The 20231-nt window shown below is 36.5% G+C and overlaps 3 protein-coding genes and 1 long non-coding RNA gene across 4 annotated transcripts in view; 3 read left to right on the top strand and 1 right to left on the bottom strand.

Moving 5' to 3' along the window:
- The first annotated feature begins 1115 nt into the window (after window positions 1-1115).
- Window positions 1116-3270, top strand: LOC108553323 (palmitoyltransferase ZDHHC6). Its single transcript, XM_017908186.1, has 7 exons — window positions 1116-1328; window positions 1712-1893; window positions 1977-2061; window positions 2131-2405; window positions 2497-2709; window positions 2805-2992; window positions 3053-3270. The coding sequence occupies exons 1-7, from the start codon at window positions 1274-1276 to the stop codon at window positions 3210-3212; spliced, it is 1158 nt and encodes a 385-aa protein (XP_017763675.1). The 5' UTR covers window positions 1116-1273; the 3' UTR covers window positions 3213-3270.
- A 1889-nt stretch (window positions 3271-5159) lies between these two features.
- Window positions 5160-13188, top strand: LOC108553328 (putative defense protein 3). Its single transcript, XM_017908190.1, has 3 exons — window positions 5160-5401; window positions 8214-8421; window positions 12179-13188. Exons 1-3 carry the CDS (start codon window positions 5179-5181, stop codon window positions 12240-12242), a joined length of 495 nt encoding a protein of 164 aa, XP_017763679.1. The 5' UTR covers window positions 5160-5178; the 3' UTR covers window positions 12243-13188.
- Window positions 13189-15622: 2434 nt separating this feature from the next.
- Window positions 15623-20231, top strand: part of jus (EB domain-containing julius seizure protein) — a 43025-nt gene continuing 38416 nt past the window's right edge. The window contains exon 1 of the mRNA XM_017908204.1: window positions 15623-16766. Coding sequence (XP_017763693.1) covers window positions 16583-16766 — 184 coding nt within the window. The 5' untranslated portion in view covers window positions 15623-16582. The remainder of the gene's footprint in view (window positions 16767-20231) is intronic.
- Window positions 18348-20231, bottom strand: part of LOC108553338 (uncharacterized) — a 4936-nt gene continuing 3052 nt past the window's right edge. Inside the window, exons 2-3 of the long non-coding RNA XR_001890621.1 lie at window positions 19232-19981; window positions 18348-19133 (exon numbers count right to left, since the gene is read on the bottom strand). This is a non-coding gene — a long non-coding RNA (uncharacterized LOC108553338). The remainder of the gene's footprint in view (window positions 19134-19231; window positions 19982-20231) is intronic.

The raw sequence follows: 20231 nt of genomic DNA, 5'->3' as shown, positions 1-20231 counted from the left end.
CTCTCATCATAATCTTCATCGTCAGTATATTGATCATCAGAAATACGAGTTTCTGGACTTTGGTACTTAACTTCATACATATTTTTCTTTACCACTGAATTTTTGAAATTTTTAAAATAATCAATTTCTTTATTTTTTTTGATATTTCTTATAGGTAAACGTCCTTTAGGTACAGGTGGTTTAAAAAATTCTGTTCGATTATTTGACTGAAAAAAGTTAACAGTATTTCAAATATATACATTATGTTATTGTATACATAATATTTATCAAAATATTTATACTTATTATTCAAATAATAAATATACATACACTAGTTTCTTTCATATTTTATATAATCGAAATACAAGTACATTCTACTAAATAGAAATTATAAAAATACCTCCAGTATTATATTTTTAAAGAATGAAATATAAAATTTCACAGTATATTACTATCTTAGAATCACATGTTGAAACTAATTAAACTAAAACTACTATAACATTGTAATTGTTTAAAATTAAAAAATTTATGATTTAAATTGTTTATAATACAGTTTCATATGCATAACCTATGAAAAAAGTTTTACATTAGAAATATTTAAATAAAATATACTGTTCTTATAATATATAGATTGAATAATACATTAATCTCAGAGATCAAATTGGTAAGCCTGTTACTAGATATATTCATGGAATAAAAAACACTGTATAAACTGTATACATAAAAATAATTACAATCCTGCCTAAATAAAATGATAAATATTGCAATTTTAAATCTCGAACTTGCTATTACTTACTAACACTGTATTGTATTAAATAATTTAAAAATTATTATTAAAGTATTATTAAAACTATATTTTAAATGAAAAATGAATGTATAATCATTAAAAAATTTATTCGTGTTATGTAGAAAAATTATACAAACATATCGATTCTTAACATTTCTTTTACCAAAAAAAAAAAAAAAAATGTGATTTATTTAAAAATTTAAATTCATATGCACAGACTTTCTATTATGTTTTGATAAGTGTATTAACTACTTTGTACGACATATTTTTATTGATAAGTTATTACGATATATAAGAAATCATCAATCTTGAAAAATGTTCGACATTGGTACCACCATTGATATGCTGTACCAACATATATGAATCGTTACGGGATGTGTTACCGAGAAAAATACATTTGTACAGATTTAATAAACAATTGCAAGCATTATTCGTCTGTAGTAAACGTATTAAATACCTGGTTTTCAAGATTCAAAGGATATTTTATGATAGTTTTATGGTGACGGCATGTGTGTTGATCCGTTAAAGAAAATATGCCATTGGGGTCCGCTTACTGCTCTCGGTAGATAAATTGGATTTTTAATTTAAATTGGTGTTTTATCAAATGTTAAATTAAACTACATTTTTGCGGTCGTAAAGTATTAAAAGTTTTGTAAGTTAATACTATTCTAAGTATTAACATATTTTAATAATATATTATCACCTTGCTAAGAAATTGATTATAGAAGTGTTGTGAGAATAAACTTGACAGTCGAGTGCTTCCATTTTGTTTTATACATATCACAATATAATGCCGGGAAATTTGAACATATTTTTGAAATTTGTATTATCTTTATAGTACATTTTTTGATATACACCTATCAAATACATAAATATATTATTTAAATTAATTTGAAAATTATGTTTATTTATATTAATATTGTATTTTTTATGATACTGTTTTAGGAATTATAAAAATAATTACTTTGATGACAATACATTGTAGTAGACAATGGTGGCCACCTCAAGAAAGTTTTTTTGGAGCTGTTAATTTTATCCTTTTCTTTTGTCTTAGTGGATCTACTCTCTTCCATTTTATCAGTGCTATTTATGAAGGACCTGGATTTCTCCCATTACAATGGATGCCGGTATTATAATACATATTTGGAAACAATAGTTAATATAAAAATGAAATTTTTTAGTATAGGATTCAAATTAGCTCCTCCTTTAGGAAAACCCAATGGACACCCAATTTTTACAATTTTGTATCCTTTGCGAAGGATACAAAGCACCAAGATCTCATCATTGTAGAAAATGTGAGATTTTATATAGTTATATGGATATAATACTTTATATAGTACATTAAATTTACTTCTAATTTTTAGGTGGTCGTTGTGTTATGAAAATGGATCATCATTGTCCATGGATAAATAATTGTGTGGGACACTACAACCACTGTCACTTTACAGCATTTTTAGCAAGTGCAGTTGGAGGATGCTGTGTTTCAACTTATACTCTAGTTTCTTGGGTGATGACTGTGTTATGTTTAAAACCATTATTATTTCCACCACCTTCTATATTTATTTTGATATTAGTTATCTTTAGTATTGGTTTATCAATCGGTGTTATTCTTGCTGTTGGAACATTACTTTATTTTCAAGTAAGATTTTAATATTATACCAGTAAATTAACACTTATACAATACCATTTATATTTTTATAATATTTGTTATTTGAATTTATTTTTTATAGCTGTTGTCTATAATAAAAAACAGGACAGGAATAGAAGTTTGGATTTCAGAAAAAGCTCATTATCGAAGACTTGGAACTAGAGATAAATTTATTTATCCATATTCAAAAGGATGGCGTTTTAATTTACAGCAAGTTCTCACATGGGATTGCACACCTGTAGGTGATGGAATTAACTGGCCTGTAATTGAAGGTTGTGACCAGTATACTTTAACGGTAATGTATTATGCATTTATCTCTAGTTAGATATATTTTCTGTTATTATATATTCAGTGAAATATTAACACAAAATTGTTTCGGCAATATTTTAGCGGGAACAATTGGCTCAAAAGAAAGATAAACGAACAAGAGCTAAGACTTACAGAGTTATAGAAGAAGCATCAGGATCTTACTTACCAATAGGACATGGTTGGGGTGTATTGTGTCATCCACCTTACACCGATGAACCTCGTATTAAACTTAAAATTGGAGATATCGTAATTGTAACACGATGGCGAAAGTACGTTTATTTAAAAAAATATTATTCACAAGACAGTTATATAAATTATGTATTTTATAGATATTGGTTGTTTGGAGAGAAAAAATGGTTGTTTGGACAGAAAACGCAAGACGATAAAAATGAGAAACAAGTAAGAACTCGGGGTTGGTTTCCGCGGCCTTGTGCCATTGAAGTAATTGAGAACGAAGTGTATTCTTCCGCCTTAACAAAATCAGATTAAAGCATTCCTTCTTTGTGTAGAATTTTTATAGAGTATTTATGAATGTATTATTGGATGAACGGCTATATTTTTATCTAGTGTTTTGTATGTAAGTGTTTATGACGAATGCGTGTTTTCAAATATTTCACTGATCTAATATGGAACATATTCTTTCTATAATCATTATTTGACGTACCACTATACTATATTTATTATATAAACAAAAAAAAAATTGTTTATTTTTAAAATAATATGCACAAGGCAAAATTTTATTATATTTTTTTTTGTTTTTTTCTTTGCATTTTTTGTATAAAAATGTTTATGATGATGTAAGTATTTAAAAGAATGCAAAATATAAAACTTAATTATATTTTTGTATGCCGAGTTTTAATTTAATATAGAATTACGTGTATATATTTTAAGAGCACATTATTTTGAATATTGTAAATAATGCTGTTAATAATCTTTTCAACAGTGATGTATTAAATTATTGTGTGGCATTTTTTAATTCATCTAGCAAAAAAATTTTAATAGTAAGGATTCAAGTAATATTTTCCTGTGTAATCTGTGATTTACAATATGTAATTTAATAATTATAAAAGAATGAATTTTAGTATGTATATTTTTACGAAAAGCTTTTGTAATCAGTCAATAAATGTTTCGCTGTAAACTATGCACGCCATTTTTATTTAAAAAAAATCGGTCACGAATATTTTTATGCTTTATATTGGGTCGACCTGAAACCTTGTAGAAAATCAATAACACTGCGAAAAGTAACACTGATCGGGTAACATATTATAGTTCTGTGCAAATGATGTAGTATTAAACTGAGATGCGTGACTTTTCCTCGAATCAATTGAGTAAGGTACAAAAATTACGTACAATACAGGCATATGTTTCTCGTACACTTTCCTTCGTATTTTATTCCTTTTAATCAATATAACTAGAAATTGATAATATATTATATTACTATATACAGCATGAATCAGAATATTTTTGTGTCCGCAAAGTCAAAAATATATTCGCATAAATATATTTTATTACGAACGAATAATTGAATTAATGCAAAAATTACCTATTGAAATAAAAAATCCAGATCCTTTTCTATTAAGAAGGTTCGAAGAACTTGAAAAATATTACAAAATTTAATCATTAAAAAGTTCAAAATATAAAATTAACGTAAGCAGTTTTGATGTAAAATAACTTATTTTCGGGAACTTTTTTCTTATGGAACAAAAAATTCTTCAAAAAAGTAAGAAGGAAGAATTAACAAATATCGAAAAGCGATTCGCAGTCAACTGTGGAGGATCGATGAGGGGATCGAAGTGAAAGTGACAATTAGCAAAAGTGAATTGTGCCTACCTTTTATGATTTTATGGTGGGATTTAGCTACGTTTGACTTACTCGCAAGAGATCGAGTGGTGCAGTTTCCTTCGAGTCACACTACTTCTACCACGATTATTTCGTTCTTTTTCTCTAATTACTCTACTCATAGTAAGTGTCTTTCGTTAATTTTCTATTAATTTCATTTTACTTTTTTGTCACATTATCAAGACTAAAAAAGGAAATTGAATGATTAGTGTTTTAATATTTTAAAATAATTTTAAAAACTATGGATGAACTCTGATCGACATCGTTCGTACTTACATCCTGCTATTTTAATATGAATATCTTTTTAGCTTTTTTAAAATTAACATTGAAAACAAAAATAAAAATATTTAACTCTTAATATTTGATTCATTTTTTGTAATTTTTGATTTTAATCTCATGTTACTTCTATCAATAGCGCTTTTAAATTATAGAAAATGTTAAAGCAGGATAAATTTTTAATCAAAGAATCTTAAATTCTTTTTAAATTCATTTTCAAACAAATGATCTATACGTGTACCGAACATTTAGTCTCTTTAACGTTCATTGGATTAATTCGTCTTTTGTATCGAATGAAAGGTTCTGAGTATAAGAAGAGTATCAAGAAGAAACGAAAAATATGAGCTTGAGTATGAGGAACATAGCGTTCGGTACGCTGATTGTTGCTTCTTCAGTATTGCTCGTATGCAGTTTTCCCGATGGAGCACCAGTGGATACTTGTGTGAAGCCATCGAAACCCAACGAGCCGAATCATGGTCAAGCGAAGTCGCAACCCGTAGGATCGAGCCCTTATACGTTCACCGCCTCGTCATCGGAATACGGCCCTGGATCTCAGATAACTGGTAAGTTATTTGTTTTCTAATTTGTGACATTGGTGACCAATATATGGCATTAAGTTCCTTACCTATTTGCCTACTTACTTACATTGTATTTTATAAAGTTATTGGTACAGAAACTAGATGTAGAAAGTTGATACGGTGGTATTTCTAAATGCTCGGGGAGTGTAAGAATGAGAACGTAATAGGGGAAGAATAAATTAGAAGACATTAAGTACACCGATTGCAACGAAAAGATTATCCAACTTTTTCTTAGGTCATAAGTCTACTATAACAATACGTGCTATCAACCACCATACATCTTACTGTCTCGTGCGTTTCTATCGTAACATTGCTATTATACATTGTGAACACACTTACGTTTTAATATGCATAATCCAATCTGAAACAGTTAATCATCGTAATCTTTCTAAATTTACAGGAACGGCTCGAATAAAAAAAAATTTTTTTTAAGAGAAAACGAAAAAGCTTATATTCTAATAATGAAAGAAGTTTATCTTTGCATATAACTATCGAACAAGAATTTGTCTTTATCGATGAAAGAAAAAGAAACAAGAAACTAACCTCTTTAAAGAATAGGAAGAGAAACGAACCACTGTCTTCTGCAAGAGATAAGAGTTGTTCCTTTTAGAAAAGAAAAAAGAAACGAAAAAGGTAATTTTCTTCGTAGGTGAAGAAAGATGTGCAGTTAGTGTTTCATTACCACGGATATACTATGCGTTTTGTCTTAAAATTAGCGGTATAGCGCGGGAACGATCGAGCGCGAAAGAAGAACGGAACGGAGCCATCACAGAACAATCGATCCAATCAGCGGTCGATACTGTGCGACTCGCAACCCGTCTAAACGCTAACAATCGCGTATTCTACTGTTCGTAGGCCGTTTCTGCATGTTCAATCATCGGAATAATAGCGCGAATTGTCCACGGGAAGAAATTCTTTCTTGCGTAGATTTCGTCAAAACCAAATAAAATTATGTGCTCAAAATTTCTATTACTCCTCGAACTGTTTTTGTATAACGATATATGTATCAGTACCTGGGTAACTCGTACGGGTGTTTAACAGTTTTACAATAGTTTTCAAATTCTTTCATGATTTATTTTCATTTGGTTGAGAAGATTTCTGAGAAGAGTTGTATAATGTATTGGTTGCGATTGTTTTCGTATGATGTAATAGTTGATTGTTTGGAAATGGAGGTTAAGATGAAATTTTAAATGAAATCTGTGTATTGTTATGAGGTTAAGTTGTGTACTTCGGATTGCGAATTTTAGGTTACATTACATAAACAAATAATTCACTGTTAAGAATTTGGTCATTGAAGATGCATTTTAATAACGAAATATTTTTCCTTGGAATTGAAATGGAGTTGAGACACTCACTGAAAATTTTCTGCTATTTCATTCGTCATTATTATATACAGTTCTTTGTACATTGAAATCAAGCTTAAAACCTGACGTTGTACGAGTAGTGCATTAAAACGGATTTGACTTTTCTTTTTAGTCATCCTAATTGCGTTCTTTGTACAACGTCGTCTTTGTGTCACCGGTGCTAATACCGTGTATCGATAAAAAATGGAAAGAGAAAAAAAGCTATGTGTGGTCAGAGCAAAGAAATACTGCGTCGATGGAATGGGAGGGGCCATAAAGACTTTATGCACTAATTTCGCAAACAAATATTATATTATTTGATTTATACGTAATATAGTTGTTACGATTTAATAGAAATTTCATTCACAACTTTAAAATATTGTTGAATAAAAAATGTAATCGATAAATAATTACTAAACCATCAAGGTAATTAGACCATACTTATATTTTATAATATAATTTATAATTTTGCCAAAATAATGTTTCAGGGTTAAAAGCAAGATAATATGTATTTAAAGAAAGAGAGAATATATGATTAAAATATATTTTTAAAATAAATGTTTGAGGTCAGTTTCTCGCTATTGGTGGAAATATATTTTTAAAATAAAAATGCGGGCCATTCCTTTAAGAAAATAAAGGAAAGAGAGAAGAAAAGAACAAACAATAGTAGAGGTTCGATCACGAATATACATAATTTGCAGGGCATCGACCTTGCCTCTTATCACGATCGAAGCTCAGTGCAATTGACCCACGACTAAACTGCTCCTTTTCCAATGTCTTGGAATATGCGACAATAGAGAAGTTGAAACGAAATGGGGTGGACTGAAGGTGGCGTAAACGGATAGTGGCTGAAATGAATCTCGAAGTCTACGTCCTGTTTACGTTCCCGAAAGAAATGTACTTGCTACTACTGCAACTTTATTCACGCTTTCTATTTTTATTTTTAACAACATTCTCAAAGTGAGGAATTATTTTTATCATTGTCTAAATATTTTAACAAATTCAAGATATCTAAATCATACCTGTCACCGTAACTATTCTTCATTTCGACAAATTACCGTGTTAAAATTTCATTTTTCAGAATTTTTTTCTTCAAAATAATATTCAAAATGGAGATGTAAAAAAGATATTTCCTTTTCTAGTAACGCATTATTTATGGTGTTTCATAGACAGAATTAAATTTATAGTTCTCAAAGAAGAAGTCACAAAAAGAATTCTTCCAATCTTCAGAAAATAGCGCCCACAAAAAGACCATTAGGTTAAATTAGAATTCTCATTGTACCAAGCTAAAAAACAGGGCGCGTAAGTTTGTCCAGGAAACATCCTGTCATATGCTCATCCATCGTTCTTTATACTTACTTACTTCCCCCTTGTCCCTCTGTACAACGCTAACAAACAGTTCCATCAAGTTGTCCCCTGAGATTGAGTTTTCCAGTGAACCGATCGCTTTGCAGTGACCATCAGCGGCTCGTCGTTCAAGGGATTCTTCCTGCAAGCACGTGACCCCGAGACAGACAGTTGGATCGGTTCCTGGGCTCAAACCGATAACACGAATACCCACCCCGAGTGCAGCGCCGTGACACACGCCGATCCTTATGTGAAACAGCACGCCACCCTTATCTGGAATGCGCCGCCCAACGCGCGTGGACGCGTGTATTTCACGTGAGTGCCAATTTTCTTCGTCCGAGAAAGATAAAGTGCTTTGACGAGGTTTGCGTTCCAAATCGAGTGCTTTGTCGAAATATCGAAGTCGAGAAGGCTATGATTTTCAGAGAACTCTGGAAAAATTTAGGTGAAATGTTTTCTTTCTACCATTTTCTATTTTCTAATTTTTTTTTTTCTTTTAGATTCTCCTATGTAATATACTGTATATGCGTTTGTTTTTTTTACAGTTTTTCCCCTACGGTGATTTTCATGTTTCTATGTAAAGAATATATGGAGGAATGCTTTTGCTGTTTAAAAGTTTTTATTTTAGTTGGATGGAATTTGATGGAATTTCAGAGTTGCGTCGAGAGATAGTAGTGACGAAATATTTGATTGGGGAATATTCTTTAACGATACTTTGTGTGGTTTAATGTTTCGAAATTTCGTCGTTTCTTTTATTCCTTACTTGGACCGTTCGCCAAGAATTTTATCTCTGATGAACATCTGGATATATCGGTGATGTATTTTTAAGGCAATATAGCTTTAATTTAATCAGTAGAATGAAATGAGATAATTGCATGAATTTGATGTTTCAAGATTGTTTATGGTTCCAGAAAAAATTTGGTAAAAGCATTTTTAAAAATGTACTTCCTCCTTAATCAATTGAGGGATGTTCAGAGATTGGAAAATAAATAGGAACGCACTTATCGTATTTTTCACTCGTAGTCCTCATATACGGATTTCTCTGCTTTAAACTATTTCCACGGGATATCTGATTCTCTATGCATTAATTGATAGAAATTCTATATATTAATCGAGATTGTGTATACGTCTCGCATCATGTCATTCATTGAAACATCATGTATAATATATCATAGATTAGCTAGAAGGCTAACATAAATTCCAAGCGCTGTCAAGTTTAATTCAGCCTCGTTCATTACGAACGACAAGCATATACTACTACGTTTAATTTATGGTAATTGGTTGGAGTTTGGTGAAGGGAAATATTTGTAAATTCTTCCTCGAGAAACGCAATCTACTTTTCAGGTTGCGTCACTCTTATCGTAAACGAGGTAGTATCATTTGTTGCGTTTTAAACGGGAAACGAGTACAAGCTATTACAACATAGCTACGGCATAACACGATCACTTATTAACTCTGTCATTCACATCGCGTTTTCATACATATGTATATAGATTTGTTCTTGTTACCATAGGAATGCAATGAAATTGTTATTAATATATTCTCACCTCCTATTTTGTTTATGTATTAATTACACATCTCATTAAATTATATGGAGTACTAACAGTTTATTATTTATGCTACATTAAATGCTTATTCAGGTATATTTTATGGAATGACAGAAGTTTATGGCAATTACGTGTCGTCCAATAAAAAAGACTGACAGTGAAATCGAAAGGAGAAACAGCATAAAATAATCAGGATAATTAAAAAACATCCATTGATGTTAAAAAAGTTCAAGGATAATGAAAGACCGTGGAAGGGCAGAATGACGATTAACCACCACACCCTGTAAGAATGGCACCCTCCGTTACACGTGGATGATGAGTATGAAAAGTTCGTCGTTGCTGTCTTTAAATTAAAGATAATTGCCAGCAAAAGCTCTTCATTGAGGAGAAAGTCGTGTTTAACAAAAGCATTCGTAAGACATTAAGAAATTAATTGAGTTTACACTTGCTTTTCTTCCTCAGTAGACGTTTTAAAATTTAATAGTCTACAAGTATCTTCATAATTCTCATTCTTTGAGAAATTCTCATTATTTTCAGAAAAATTAAAACTGATAATATTGATATTTTCTTAAACATAGTTTATCTCTTTCATTCTCAAATTTGGCTCTATTTTTTGGCCCATTCGTTTATCATTTGATCGGTTTCTGTTCGTTTGTCGGTCAAATGTAGATGAAATAACTCCATCTGAATATTTAATACACCGCACACCATGGAATTCTCGCTGGCAGAAGAAACTTCCTCTGTCCCATAAATAAGGAATCCAGTATGACAATAATTTACGAGCAATGTCTCTGTTCGTTACCAAGAGAACAGCTGAGGGACGAGATTATACTTCTATAGCGAGCTAATTAATTAATTTCAACAACGGGTTTTCACCCGTTGGGACTCGAACAATCTGTCTGTGGTTATCTCAGGTCTAAACAGAAAAACTTCCATTTTTCTCCAATTTCATCCGCAGAGATCGTGCGCCAGGTCCGAAAAAAGAACGTTCAATTTTTCAACGTAACGAAGAACCACGTTCACCAAGTGGAAAGAGAAAAATCGTTTAATTTGTTTCCTATTCATTGAAAGGATTTTATTCTCTTTATTGTTATAGTCTTTCGAAGTTTCTTCTCAATTGATCAAAACTGTTTTAAAATTTACTGATTTTCAGATGTGAATCTTTTAATTGCCCTTATAGAGTATGTATTCCTATTTTTGGAGTTTGGAGTGACTTGTATCAAAGACGAAATAATCTGTGTTACTGGCTGTGTTGGCGAAGGTGTATTTCTGAGGTGGAAAGTCTAAAACGTCAGGCGTGTTTGAGGTGAGAAGTGGCTAGGTACGTGGTCTCTGGGTTTTCTAAGTGTCCATTGAATTAGCTGTTTACAGAATATCTGTGGATCAGCAACTCGAGTCTGCTGATTGATATATAGGCTATTGCCGAGGTGAAAACTGTTTCAAGGATGGTATGGATGAGCTATTGAGAGGATCAAAGGATTTTTCCACCACTTTCTAATCGCCCAACAGCGAGTATTTTCCTTTCCTCGTTTCTCATTATTTGGATTATGGGTTTTAATTGTAAAATATCCACGATATGTATATATTCTCTATCGAAGTCTTTTATTACTCAAGAAAGGTATCTTGAGAGACTGACCGTCTCGCGAGAAAGGGTCAAGAGGGTACGTGACGCGGTTCGCCTAAACCCAAAATTCTTGTCGAATATTTATACAAACATTCGTTCTCGGAATTTAGATCTTATAAACTATTTATTCATACCTTATATCCTAGATTGATTATTATCTATAACTAAACTTATCTTTACAACGCTAATCCATCCGTGAAACTGCATATATCGGTCAAATGTAAATGGAAAAATCTTTGGCAACTTTTATTTTCAATTTCCCGAGGCAATCGAGCCAGGCAAGTTACAGCGCGTATGAAAGACCTCCACTTCGGTACGGGGATAACGTAATAAGACTAATTGTACGCCACTGGCCAGTGGAAATAATCGTTTTCGCCGCGCGATTGCTCGCGAATACGCGTGTACACGGCAGGCTTGTTAATAAACCATCGAATTTCCAGGGAATATTACAGGTCAGGAGTTTCGCATGCAGGGCTGAAAGGTAGGGTATGAATCGTTCTAGCTCGTTGCGGTCCCTCGTTTCCGCTCTCTTTTTTTTTGCTCTCCCCTTTGCTTTCCCTTTTTCATGCGACCAGAGAGAAAACCGTCTCAAACTTGAACGTGGTAGTTTCTAAATTTTGTTTCTCGTTCTCGTATTTGAATTGTGAGTGGATTCTGTAAAAAGGGTACCTCTGTTTTGCTCGGGCGGGGCTTAAAAAATCGACTTCAAACGTTGTTATGAAAGACCTTTGTTTGGGTGAAGCTTTCATCGTTGCTTGTAAGGTTAATTACATTACTTTTGCGAAGGAAAATCGAGAAGGAAGAAAATATTTGCGCAATTCTTGCAAAAAATAACTAGATAAATAATAAATTAAATTACAATTGGATATCTGATATCCTAATAACGATACTTCTATTATAGGGGTACCATTTTGAAGGAGTACGCGAAGTATTGGTCGCATTTGGTAGCCACATCGGAGCACTGAGAGGGGTTTCTGCAACTGTATTCAATCGAACGATCCTGCTTTCGAGGCGAAAACGTCGAGAAGATTCACGAATGGAACGGAAGGATGTTACGACACCATCGATGGATACGCTTGGGAACATCGTGGAACGTACATACGCGTATTTTGTACTATCTTGTATATAGATCTATTTTGTTACAAGAAGGAACGACTTTAAATACAGAAGCGCAAAAAGTTCGCACCGACCTTTATTTCTCTCGCGTTGCATTGAAACTTTGGTCATGAAATATTAATGACGTTAAACTGGCCGTTTATTTTTTGTTCACGCATAAGAAGCTACTTTCTAGTTTCATTCGTTACCGACCAGATCGATCGTCTCATTAAGCAAGGGTTCTCGATCTGTCAGACGCAGTTGCGTAATCCTCGATTGATCGAGGTACATCACGACTTGTTCGGCGTGCCGCGATAATCTGCTCTGCCTTAAGCCGCTTTTCAACTGCGTAATCGCGTAACGTTCGATCGGTCGAATCGAAGTAAATAAACCGTTGACAAGAAGCAAGAAAAATCTACTATAGAAACAAGTTGCGTTGTTCCTTCATTCAAGGTAATGTTGCAATTTTTCACGCTAGGAAAAACTCGATTCTAAGCAATCTTAATATTTGATCGTTTCGTAAAGACACCAGGCACTACTGTGCGATTTCTCATTGTCGCGAATGTGGCACAAGGTTCATCGAAACTACGATCTTCCGCTGATGAGTATGGAAAATTGATCACCGGTAATAAGAAGGGACATCATTAGAATCTTCCGAAACATCCTCACGACAACATCTCATTTATCAAACAAAGAAGTCGAACGTCACCAACTTATCCTAACCTAACCATCGTGTAAGGAACTTTAGCCTCCTGGAAGATGACTTGCAATAGATTCGCTTTTCCACGAACTTGCACAACGTTTACTCCCAATGAACTCGCCTAACACCATCTGTTTCAACATCCAGTCAAGCAAGTTTTAGCTATCCGCAAGATTCATGAGACCGCGCCAGAAATTAGGAGACCTCGATCAGTATCAGCGGTGTCAGAGTAGCGAATGCAGACACATTTTGTCCTTTCTCTGAGAAAAGAAATCCCCTTGATCGAACAGATCGAGAGGATTAAGCAAAAATTTACAAGTTCATAAGAATGTCTAATCGGTATGTAGCAAGGGTAATGAAAATTCGATTAACACCAAACGCGCGTCGAGCCAGCGCCATTTCGGAAACTTCTCGGATCTCACGATAGAGAGGCTAAATGTTTCAGGAAAATTGCGGAGATCTTGGAGCAGCCATCAACGTAGAAGGCGACTATGCGACGCGTTTAATGTATCGGAAGGGAATTCTGGTACTGATGTTTAAGGAGCCGCGATTACCGGCCGCACGCTGAGACACGTGAACCGATACGGGGACAGGGCGATTGCCACACGTTTCCAAAGAGGGTTTTGCCGTTTCTTCGCCGGATGCCACTAATGGAACTCAGCACGCCTTTGCGCGAGCAAAAGGTTCGCGGGGCACGTTACGTAAGTTAGTCGCTCGGTAAAAGTGGGTCGTACCCGTAAGGGAGGCTTGATAACTTCCAAACCGATCTTGTCGATACACTTTACGATTCTAAGTAGTTTCGAATTGGAATCGATGTTGGGAGAGCTGTCCGATGAATCTCGATGCAATGGGTTTGCATCTGGAGGGAAGAGGTGGTAGTTAGGATCTATTCTGTTGTCGATACCGATTCAGTTATGTAACTGTTGAAATCGTTATCGATTTTGTTTTAAACGATATTTAGTTATCGATATAAGAATATTATGCTAATATAACATTTCGACAAAATTGTAGTAATATTGCGATATATTGACTAACACAGTACTATTATATTGATAGAATACCAGATTCATTCTTGAACTTTTAATTTTGTTTCTTGATGATCTCAAATTACTATTCACCAAGAAATAAACTATAAATAATATAAAAATATAGAAGAATGTAAAAATTACGAATAACGAGTAATTATTCGAAAATATATATTTCTTTTGGTATTTAAATTATTTGCGTTTGTAAATACCAAGGGTCGTATTTCTAATCGTTCAACGTGTAATAGGCTACCTTGCAACAGTGATCATGCTGACATAATTTCGTGACAATCTCGAACAGCATTAGGAGGCGGATTAAAGACAGTCGCAATAGATACGTTTCATGCTTTCGATTAAAGTGCCAATTGTTTCGATTGTACTTGGAATCTATCAATTGCCAGCCAGCATCTGACAGAAACAGACAGGCTTACGTACTCGGCTGCCATAAAAATCGAGGTGACGTTGCTTGACGTCACAAACCCGAGGGGTCTATGGGATTAGTCTTTATAAATATATACATCGATAAAAACATTCATCCACAACGCGATTCTCATCGATAACCCTGGCTGACAAGTTTGATCTCTATATAGGTGAATTTCCTTCCAATGGAATCAGGTGATGATCGATTGGCGCAAATCGAAGGCCGGCGAGAAAAAATGGCAATGATGGAATATCAACGGGGATTTAAATATTCAGACGAATACAACGAGGCGGAGCTCTTCGCACCAAAGATCAGGCAGACGGATGTAAGAACGTCGATTCCGAATGATACGCGTACTGGAACCGTGTCTTGAAATACAGAGATTTGAACGACGAAGGATACGTGACACGAATGTGTGCTCTATGTACTACGTCTGTGTGAAAGATTGAGCCCTGGAGACAAGAGAGCGTGAATCTGTCTCCCACGATTTTGCAGAAGTTCAGAGCTTAAAGTGTAGGTTGAACTCTTCGCGGTGTATTCTACTTTGAAGAGCGAAAAAAGCGATTCCCGAAGTTTTATCGCGATATCGTGTCAGCTAGGAACGAAAAACCACCCTTCTCGAAACCAGAATCTATCTATTTATGTATCTATATAAATTGATTTGTATATTCAACCTAAAGTTCGAATTTCTCGTTACATTAGAAAGACGAGTTCCCAATTATTATATCGTAAACAGATACAACGCAGCATAAACGACAAATTCAGTTCTTTCAAATTTTTAGCGTAAAACTCGATGGTAGATTCGACGTTAATTATACATACCGTAATCCACTCCACAGCCAAACTACATATACCCGTACAGCCCAGCGCGTTATCTCTCAACGTTACTTTTTACTACCCCGTGTGGTCATTCGACGTAAACGCGCGAGTTTGCTGTTCTGAACCCAACAACCATCAACGCGAGTAGCGTAGCCGGTTCTCGATCCATATTTACGCTGAACCTCGCGTATCTTCGCCAGCCACTGATCCGTGACCGCGTCGTTAGGGTCTCGACACGTTTCCGCAGCGTATGCAACACCGCGACCCCCCGCCCCCCCCCCGCGTCGCGGCGCCGCGACGCCAACGGTCGTGTGCCGAGCAGCACGTCGACGACGTGTTCCTCGCCCAGGATCATGCATATTTACGTTGCGCCGCAGAGAACACATCGACGGTCTGGCTGTTTCACGAGGAATGACTCAGGGGCTCTGCGCCCCTGCGACGTTCGACGACTGCGGGCGGGAGAGGCGCTGGGGGGTGCGAGGCGCGTGCTAGGTTCTCGTGTGCATTGCGCAGGACGTCGGCGCCCTGGCGTCGCGACCACCCCCCGAGCGATTCGGTCGTTGTTTGCTGGCTCCATATCGCGAACGCCCGCGTGGAGAAGACGATCGTGTCGTTGTCTGTTCCATCAACCTTCGCGCTTCTCATTCACGTTCCTCGCTTTGACGGTGAAGGGATTGACAGATCCTCGGCGCAGTTTCTCGGTTGAGTTTCTCTTCGATTCAACGTATTGATCGTGTCACGAGTATTTCGTGTACGATACGGTAGGATACACAGAGTAGAAACGTAGAAAGAAGACGGAGTGCCATTCTGTTTGCGTAAAGCTGGCGTTTGGGCGGTGAGGGGGAGTGGTGGTGGTGGTGGTGGTTGCGGTAAAACGTGTCCACGAACCTTGCTCTCTCCTCCTCCTCCTTGACCCCCCTCCTCGGGCCGGCACAACAGGACGTTGACGACAAGGGTGAAAAGAACGAGTCGTCTGATCGCCGCTCCTCGAATCAGATTTCTCCCCCGTTTTGGTACACTCTGCGTGGAACGGTGCCCGGTGGAACGTGCGGAGATATGCGCGTGCTATCGATCACGCGGCCCGATCGCGCGGATATGTGATACCGGAAGTAGGTACGGCAGGCTTGACCTGCGTGCAGGTGCTCCAAGGTGCGTACCACGTATGCGTACATACATAGGGGCGAGCAGCGACAGAGCAGAGAAGGGTGCGCGAGAAGAGGCCGCGTGTCAGGGCCAGTCGTGAAGATGCACGCCACCGACGCCGTCGCCGTGACGGCGTCCCTGCCGTCATCCACGTCCTCCGTGTCCGTCTCGAGGAAGCCCGGTTATGCGGTCAGATTCGTCTGCGTGCTCCTCGTGTTCTGCTGGGTCGTTCAGGATCGGTTGGTGCTCGGCACATCCGAGCCACCGGAACTGTCCACGGTCGAAGGTGAGTTCCGTATTCTATTTTCTTCGCTGCTTTTCATTCTCCAACAGTGTAATCCTGAAATGTAACTTAACGTTAACATTTTTCACCTTTTCGTTGGCAACACGCTTTTTCTTTTATGAAGATGATCAGATTTTTTGTACGTTAATATGAAAAGAAATAGTGTAAGGATAAATTGAACTATGGACCTGGCTTATTGCAGTATTTCGCATGTCGTTATATTATTGTTATAAAGTCAATATTGATTATTAATTTTTATAAATGTGCCGAGTGACGACCGAGAGTCGACTCTCGAGTGCTAAATCTACCACGACTGGTCAGTAGACCGGTTAATTGGCAGATGAAGTGGGCTATATATGAATCTCAAGAGAAACGGAATAAGGAGAGAGACAAATATATATATAAATTTATCCTGGGAATATTATAAGAGCCATCGTGACATTTACCAAAACGACAGTGTTGAATGCAGAATTTACGAAAATTTTTGAAAAGAATATTTTGCTGGTCTTCTTAAAATGGTGATGGAAGATGAAGTACCGCAGTCATGTTTTTAACGAGTATCCGTGCAATTACTGGGAATTTTTCTGAATGACGAAATTATGGTAGCATTTAATGCTACACGAGGAAATATCGAGAAAGTAGATATTTAGTCCATTGTTCCGTAGCAATTAATCATTTCAGACGCCAATTGTGATTCGGTGGCATCATGCACATCATGTGCAGACTTCAATACACTCATCGAGATATTTCATTTTGATAAATGTTCGAGTGACTCTGTACGATGAAATGAAATCAGGAGACAACTTACTCTCCCATTCCCTTCTCGTCTTTGGAATTAACACGAGGGATTCATCGACTGTCTCCATAAACGACAGCCCGAATTGATTAGCTCGACCATGTCACTGATTACGTTCCGCTCTTATCCTGCTCACAGTTTTACTTCCCTGTCTGTAATCGAGCAAATATTATTCCAGCATCGACGAGAGACTACGTGTCGATCGATGTCAAGATCTCTCTGCGTTTTAAGCCCCCTCGCCGGAGCAACGAAACACGTATGCACAGCGGATATACATACAATAAGCCTTTCGCGCGATCGAGCACGGCTATTTATTTACAGCTGACCCATATATATTTTACGGGCTTTCAAACTGTATCGACGATAATCCTTAATGCGTTTCTATGAAATCCGAGTGACTGTGCTCGGAACAGCATCGTGCAGGAAGTAACGAATGACCGATAAATGGTCAATGACCAATTTTCGCGTTTCCGTTTGACATTACTCCAAAATAGTGGAAAATATTTGAGAAATATTCGAAAATGTTTATAACAACATAGAGAAATATTTTCGCACAAAAATATGTCAATATTCAACGTTGAATTATTTTTGAAGCAATTCCATAGTAAAAATTTCTCTAATAATTGTAATATTTTACATCTACGTTCATAAATCTCTTTAAGTACTACGGCATTATCGAATAATCGTATAAGGGACAAAAGATATTTTATCAAAGCATTATACTAACATTCGGTTCCATAATATGCTTAAGTAATTGAGCAGTAAAGATTCTCTTAACAATTGTGGTAATCTTGAAATGAAAACGATGAAATTGCTTTTTCGCCATTCATTGCCAGAAATTGCAAAAAGTTTAATCTGTCGAATCTGTTTAATCCGGAAGATTTAGTGGGTCGATGCTTAATCCTCGAAAAACTTCATTTCTTCATTAAGAATACAAAATTCTGACTAAAATTGAATTTTTACATCGGCCTCTCCATTTTCTTTTAATTTAATTCCTGAATTGATGTGTCTTGCTATTCAGCCTTCCCAAGCGAGCCTAATGCCTCCTCAGACTGGAAAGTTCAATCGCCAGTTCAAGAGGCTCAGTTTATTTCCCCTTTCCGCTTTGTGCTCTCATTTGTGTCCTTATTTCCTAGCCGAATAAGCTCGAGCTTCCTCTTTCCAATCGTTAAATCCAGGCGAATTGCGCCGGCAATATCACTCGCGTTCCTTGAATTCCTTCAGGATTCGTCGATCTCGCGTTAATCTCTTAATCTCTAGCTCGGCGCCACTGGCACATTTTAAACGGAAATTTATCGTGCCCATTTCCGGCCGCCATCACCTAGCTGAATTAGTAATCTATCCGTATTCTCGTTTCCTTGGAAAAACAGTTAGCATATCTCCTCTCTCATCTACGTTTTATCACCCAGTTCTTAGTTTCACATCTCATTCCAGCTTCCACAAGAACCAGCGAGTCTATTCGATTCGGGAGAACAGGTCCAAGAGTTATTCTGTCTTCCAGAGAAACTTGTATCCCAAAGTTTTTGAACTTCGCGCTCTAATGGTCCTATGGTCAAAGTAACGAGCGGGGCGACCTAGAAAAGGCAAAGATTTGCATGAGCCTATCGCAGATAGGACGAGATCACAATAAATGAGGAAGGCGTCGCACTTCCGGAGATCGAGGAAACCATACCGTAGAATGTAATCTCCGTTCACGTCGTTTGTTGCCTCTGACGGCTGCGTTTGATGCGCCAAACGCGATACTAAGGAGGTAATATCGATCCCCGAACGAGAACGCTTTGCCATCGCAATACTTGCACCTGCGTTTTCCTTCCCACGCCTGTTAGCGATCTCTATCGATCGCGAGGCTCGAACCCTCTCGGGGAAGATCGAGACGTTCGACGACGCGTTTCCATCGTGTGAGAAGTTATTCGGAATTATGTTCGGCGAAAACGTGTCGTCGAGTCTGGGGTAAGAAGAAAAATTTCAAATGAAAATCGACGAAGTCGAAAAGGAGGAGAATGAATCGCGTCTCGTTGACTTTCCTCCGTATCGATCTGCAGGAAAAGCGTTTCGCACGGGGAAACAGGCTCCTCTGATTATTCTGCAATGCGCAATGGCGCGATATAAATCTTTTTTATTCCGTTTCCTCGTTTAGTTTCTCCTTTTTCCTCCCTCTGTCTATCTAGCAAAAGGTCAACAGTTTCCATCGGTTTTCAAGGTACAGAGATCCGATCGACACGATAACGTCGTTCCAAATGCATTTCCAATCAAAATATAGTTTCGTGTATCCAACCCTATTGTGCCGGCGGCCGCCATTACAGTGGCACATGGTTTTGTGCAGTCCGGTCGTGGTACATTTGCAAATTGCGCAAAGATAGGCTTGCAGTCGCCATTGCAGTAAAACATCCAGCTTTGCTCGTGCTTGTCCGACGCTATTAATCTGTAACGAAGAGGGTGCTTGTTTAAATTCGTTTAATTTTCGTGTAGTTTACTTAGGCCGTTCCATGTTGCTTCGATGAGAAAAAATTGGGGAAAAGTTTCGCTACTAGTTGGTAGAAAGTTGTTGAAACAGATTGCGAGTGTGTTTGTTGTGATACTGTATGAAGTAGTGGTAGATGGTTGACGTAGTAAAGACTTGAGTTACAACATGCTTTCATTTCTTCCTTTTTCTCTTTTTTTTTTTTTTTTTT

This window comes from Eufriesea mexicana, unplaced genomic scaffold, assembly GCF_001483705.2.
Source record: "Eufriesea mexicana isolate 0111107269 unplaced genomic scaffold, ASM148370v2 scaffold10239, whole genome shotgun sequence".
Lineage (NCBI taxonomy): Eukaryota > Metazoa > Arthropoda > Insecta > Hymenoptera > Apidae > Eufriesea > Eufriesea mexicana.
Note: the sequence above shows the minus strand (reverse complement) of the source record. Positions and strands in the feature narration are given on the sequence as shown.

Bases quoted from the DNA above. Each gene is read 5' to 3' on its own strand.
- LOC108553323 (XM_017908186.1), top strand. From the start codon at position 1,274: ATGTGTGTTGATCCGTTAAAGAAAATATGCCATTGGGGTCCGCTTACT. The intron at 2,710-2,804 runs GTAATGTATTAT...GCAATATTTTAG, and splicing joins GTGACCAGTATACTTTAACG to CGGGAACAATTGGCTCAAAA. The intron at 2,993-3,052 runs GTACGTTTATTT...TGTATTTTATAG, and splicing joins ATTGTAACACGATGGCGAAA to ATATTGGTTGTTTGGAGAGA.
- LOC108553328 (XM_017908190.1), top strand. From the start codon at position 5,179: ATGAGCTTGAGTATGAGGAACATAGCGTTCGGTACGCTGATTGTTGCT. The intron at 5,402-8,213 runs GTAAGTTATTTG...ATCGCTTTGCAG, and splicing joins CCCTGGATCTCAGATAACTG to TGACCATCAGCGGCTCGTCG. The intron at 8,422-12,178 runs GTGAGTGCCAAT...CTTCTATTATAG, and splicing joins CGTGGACGCGTGTATTTCAC to GGGTACCATTTTGAAGGAGT.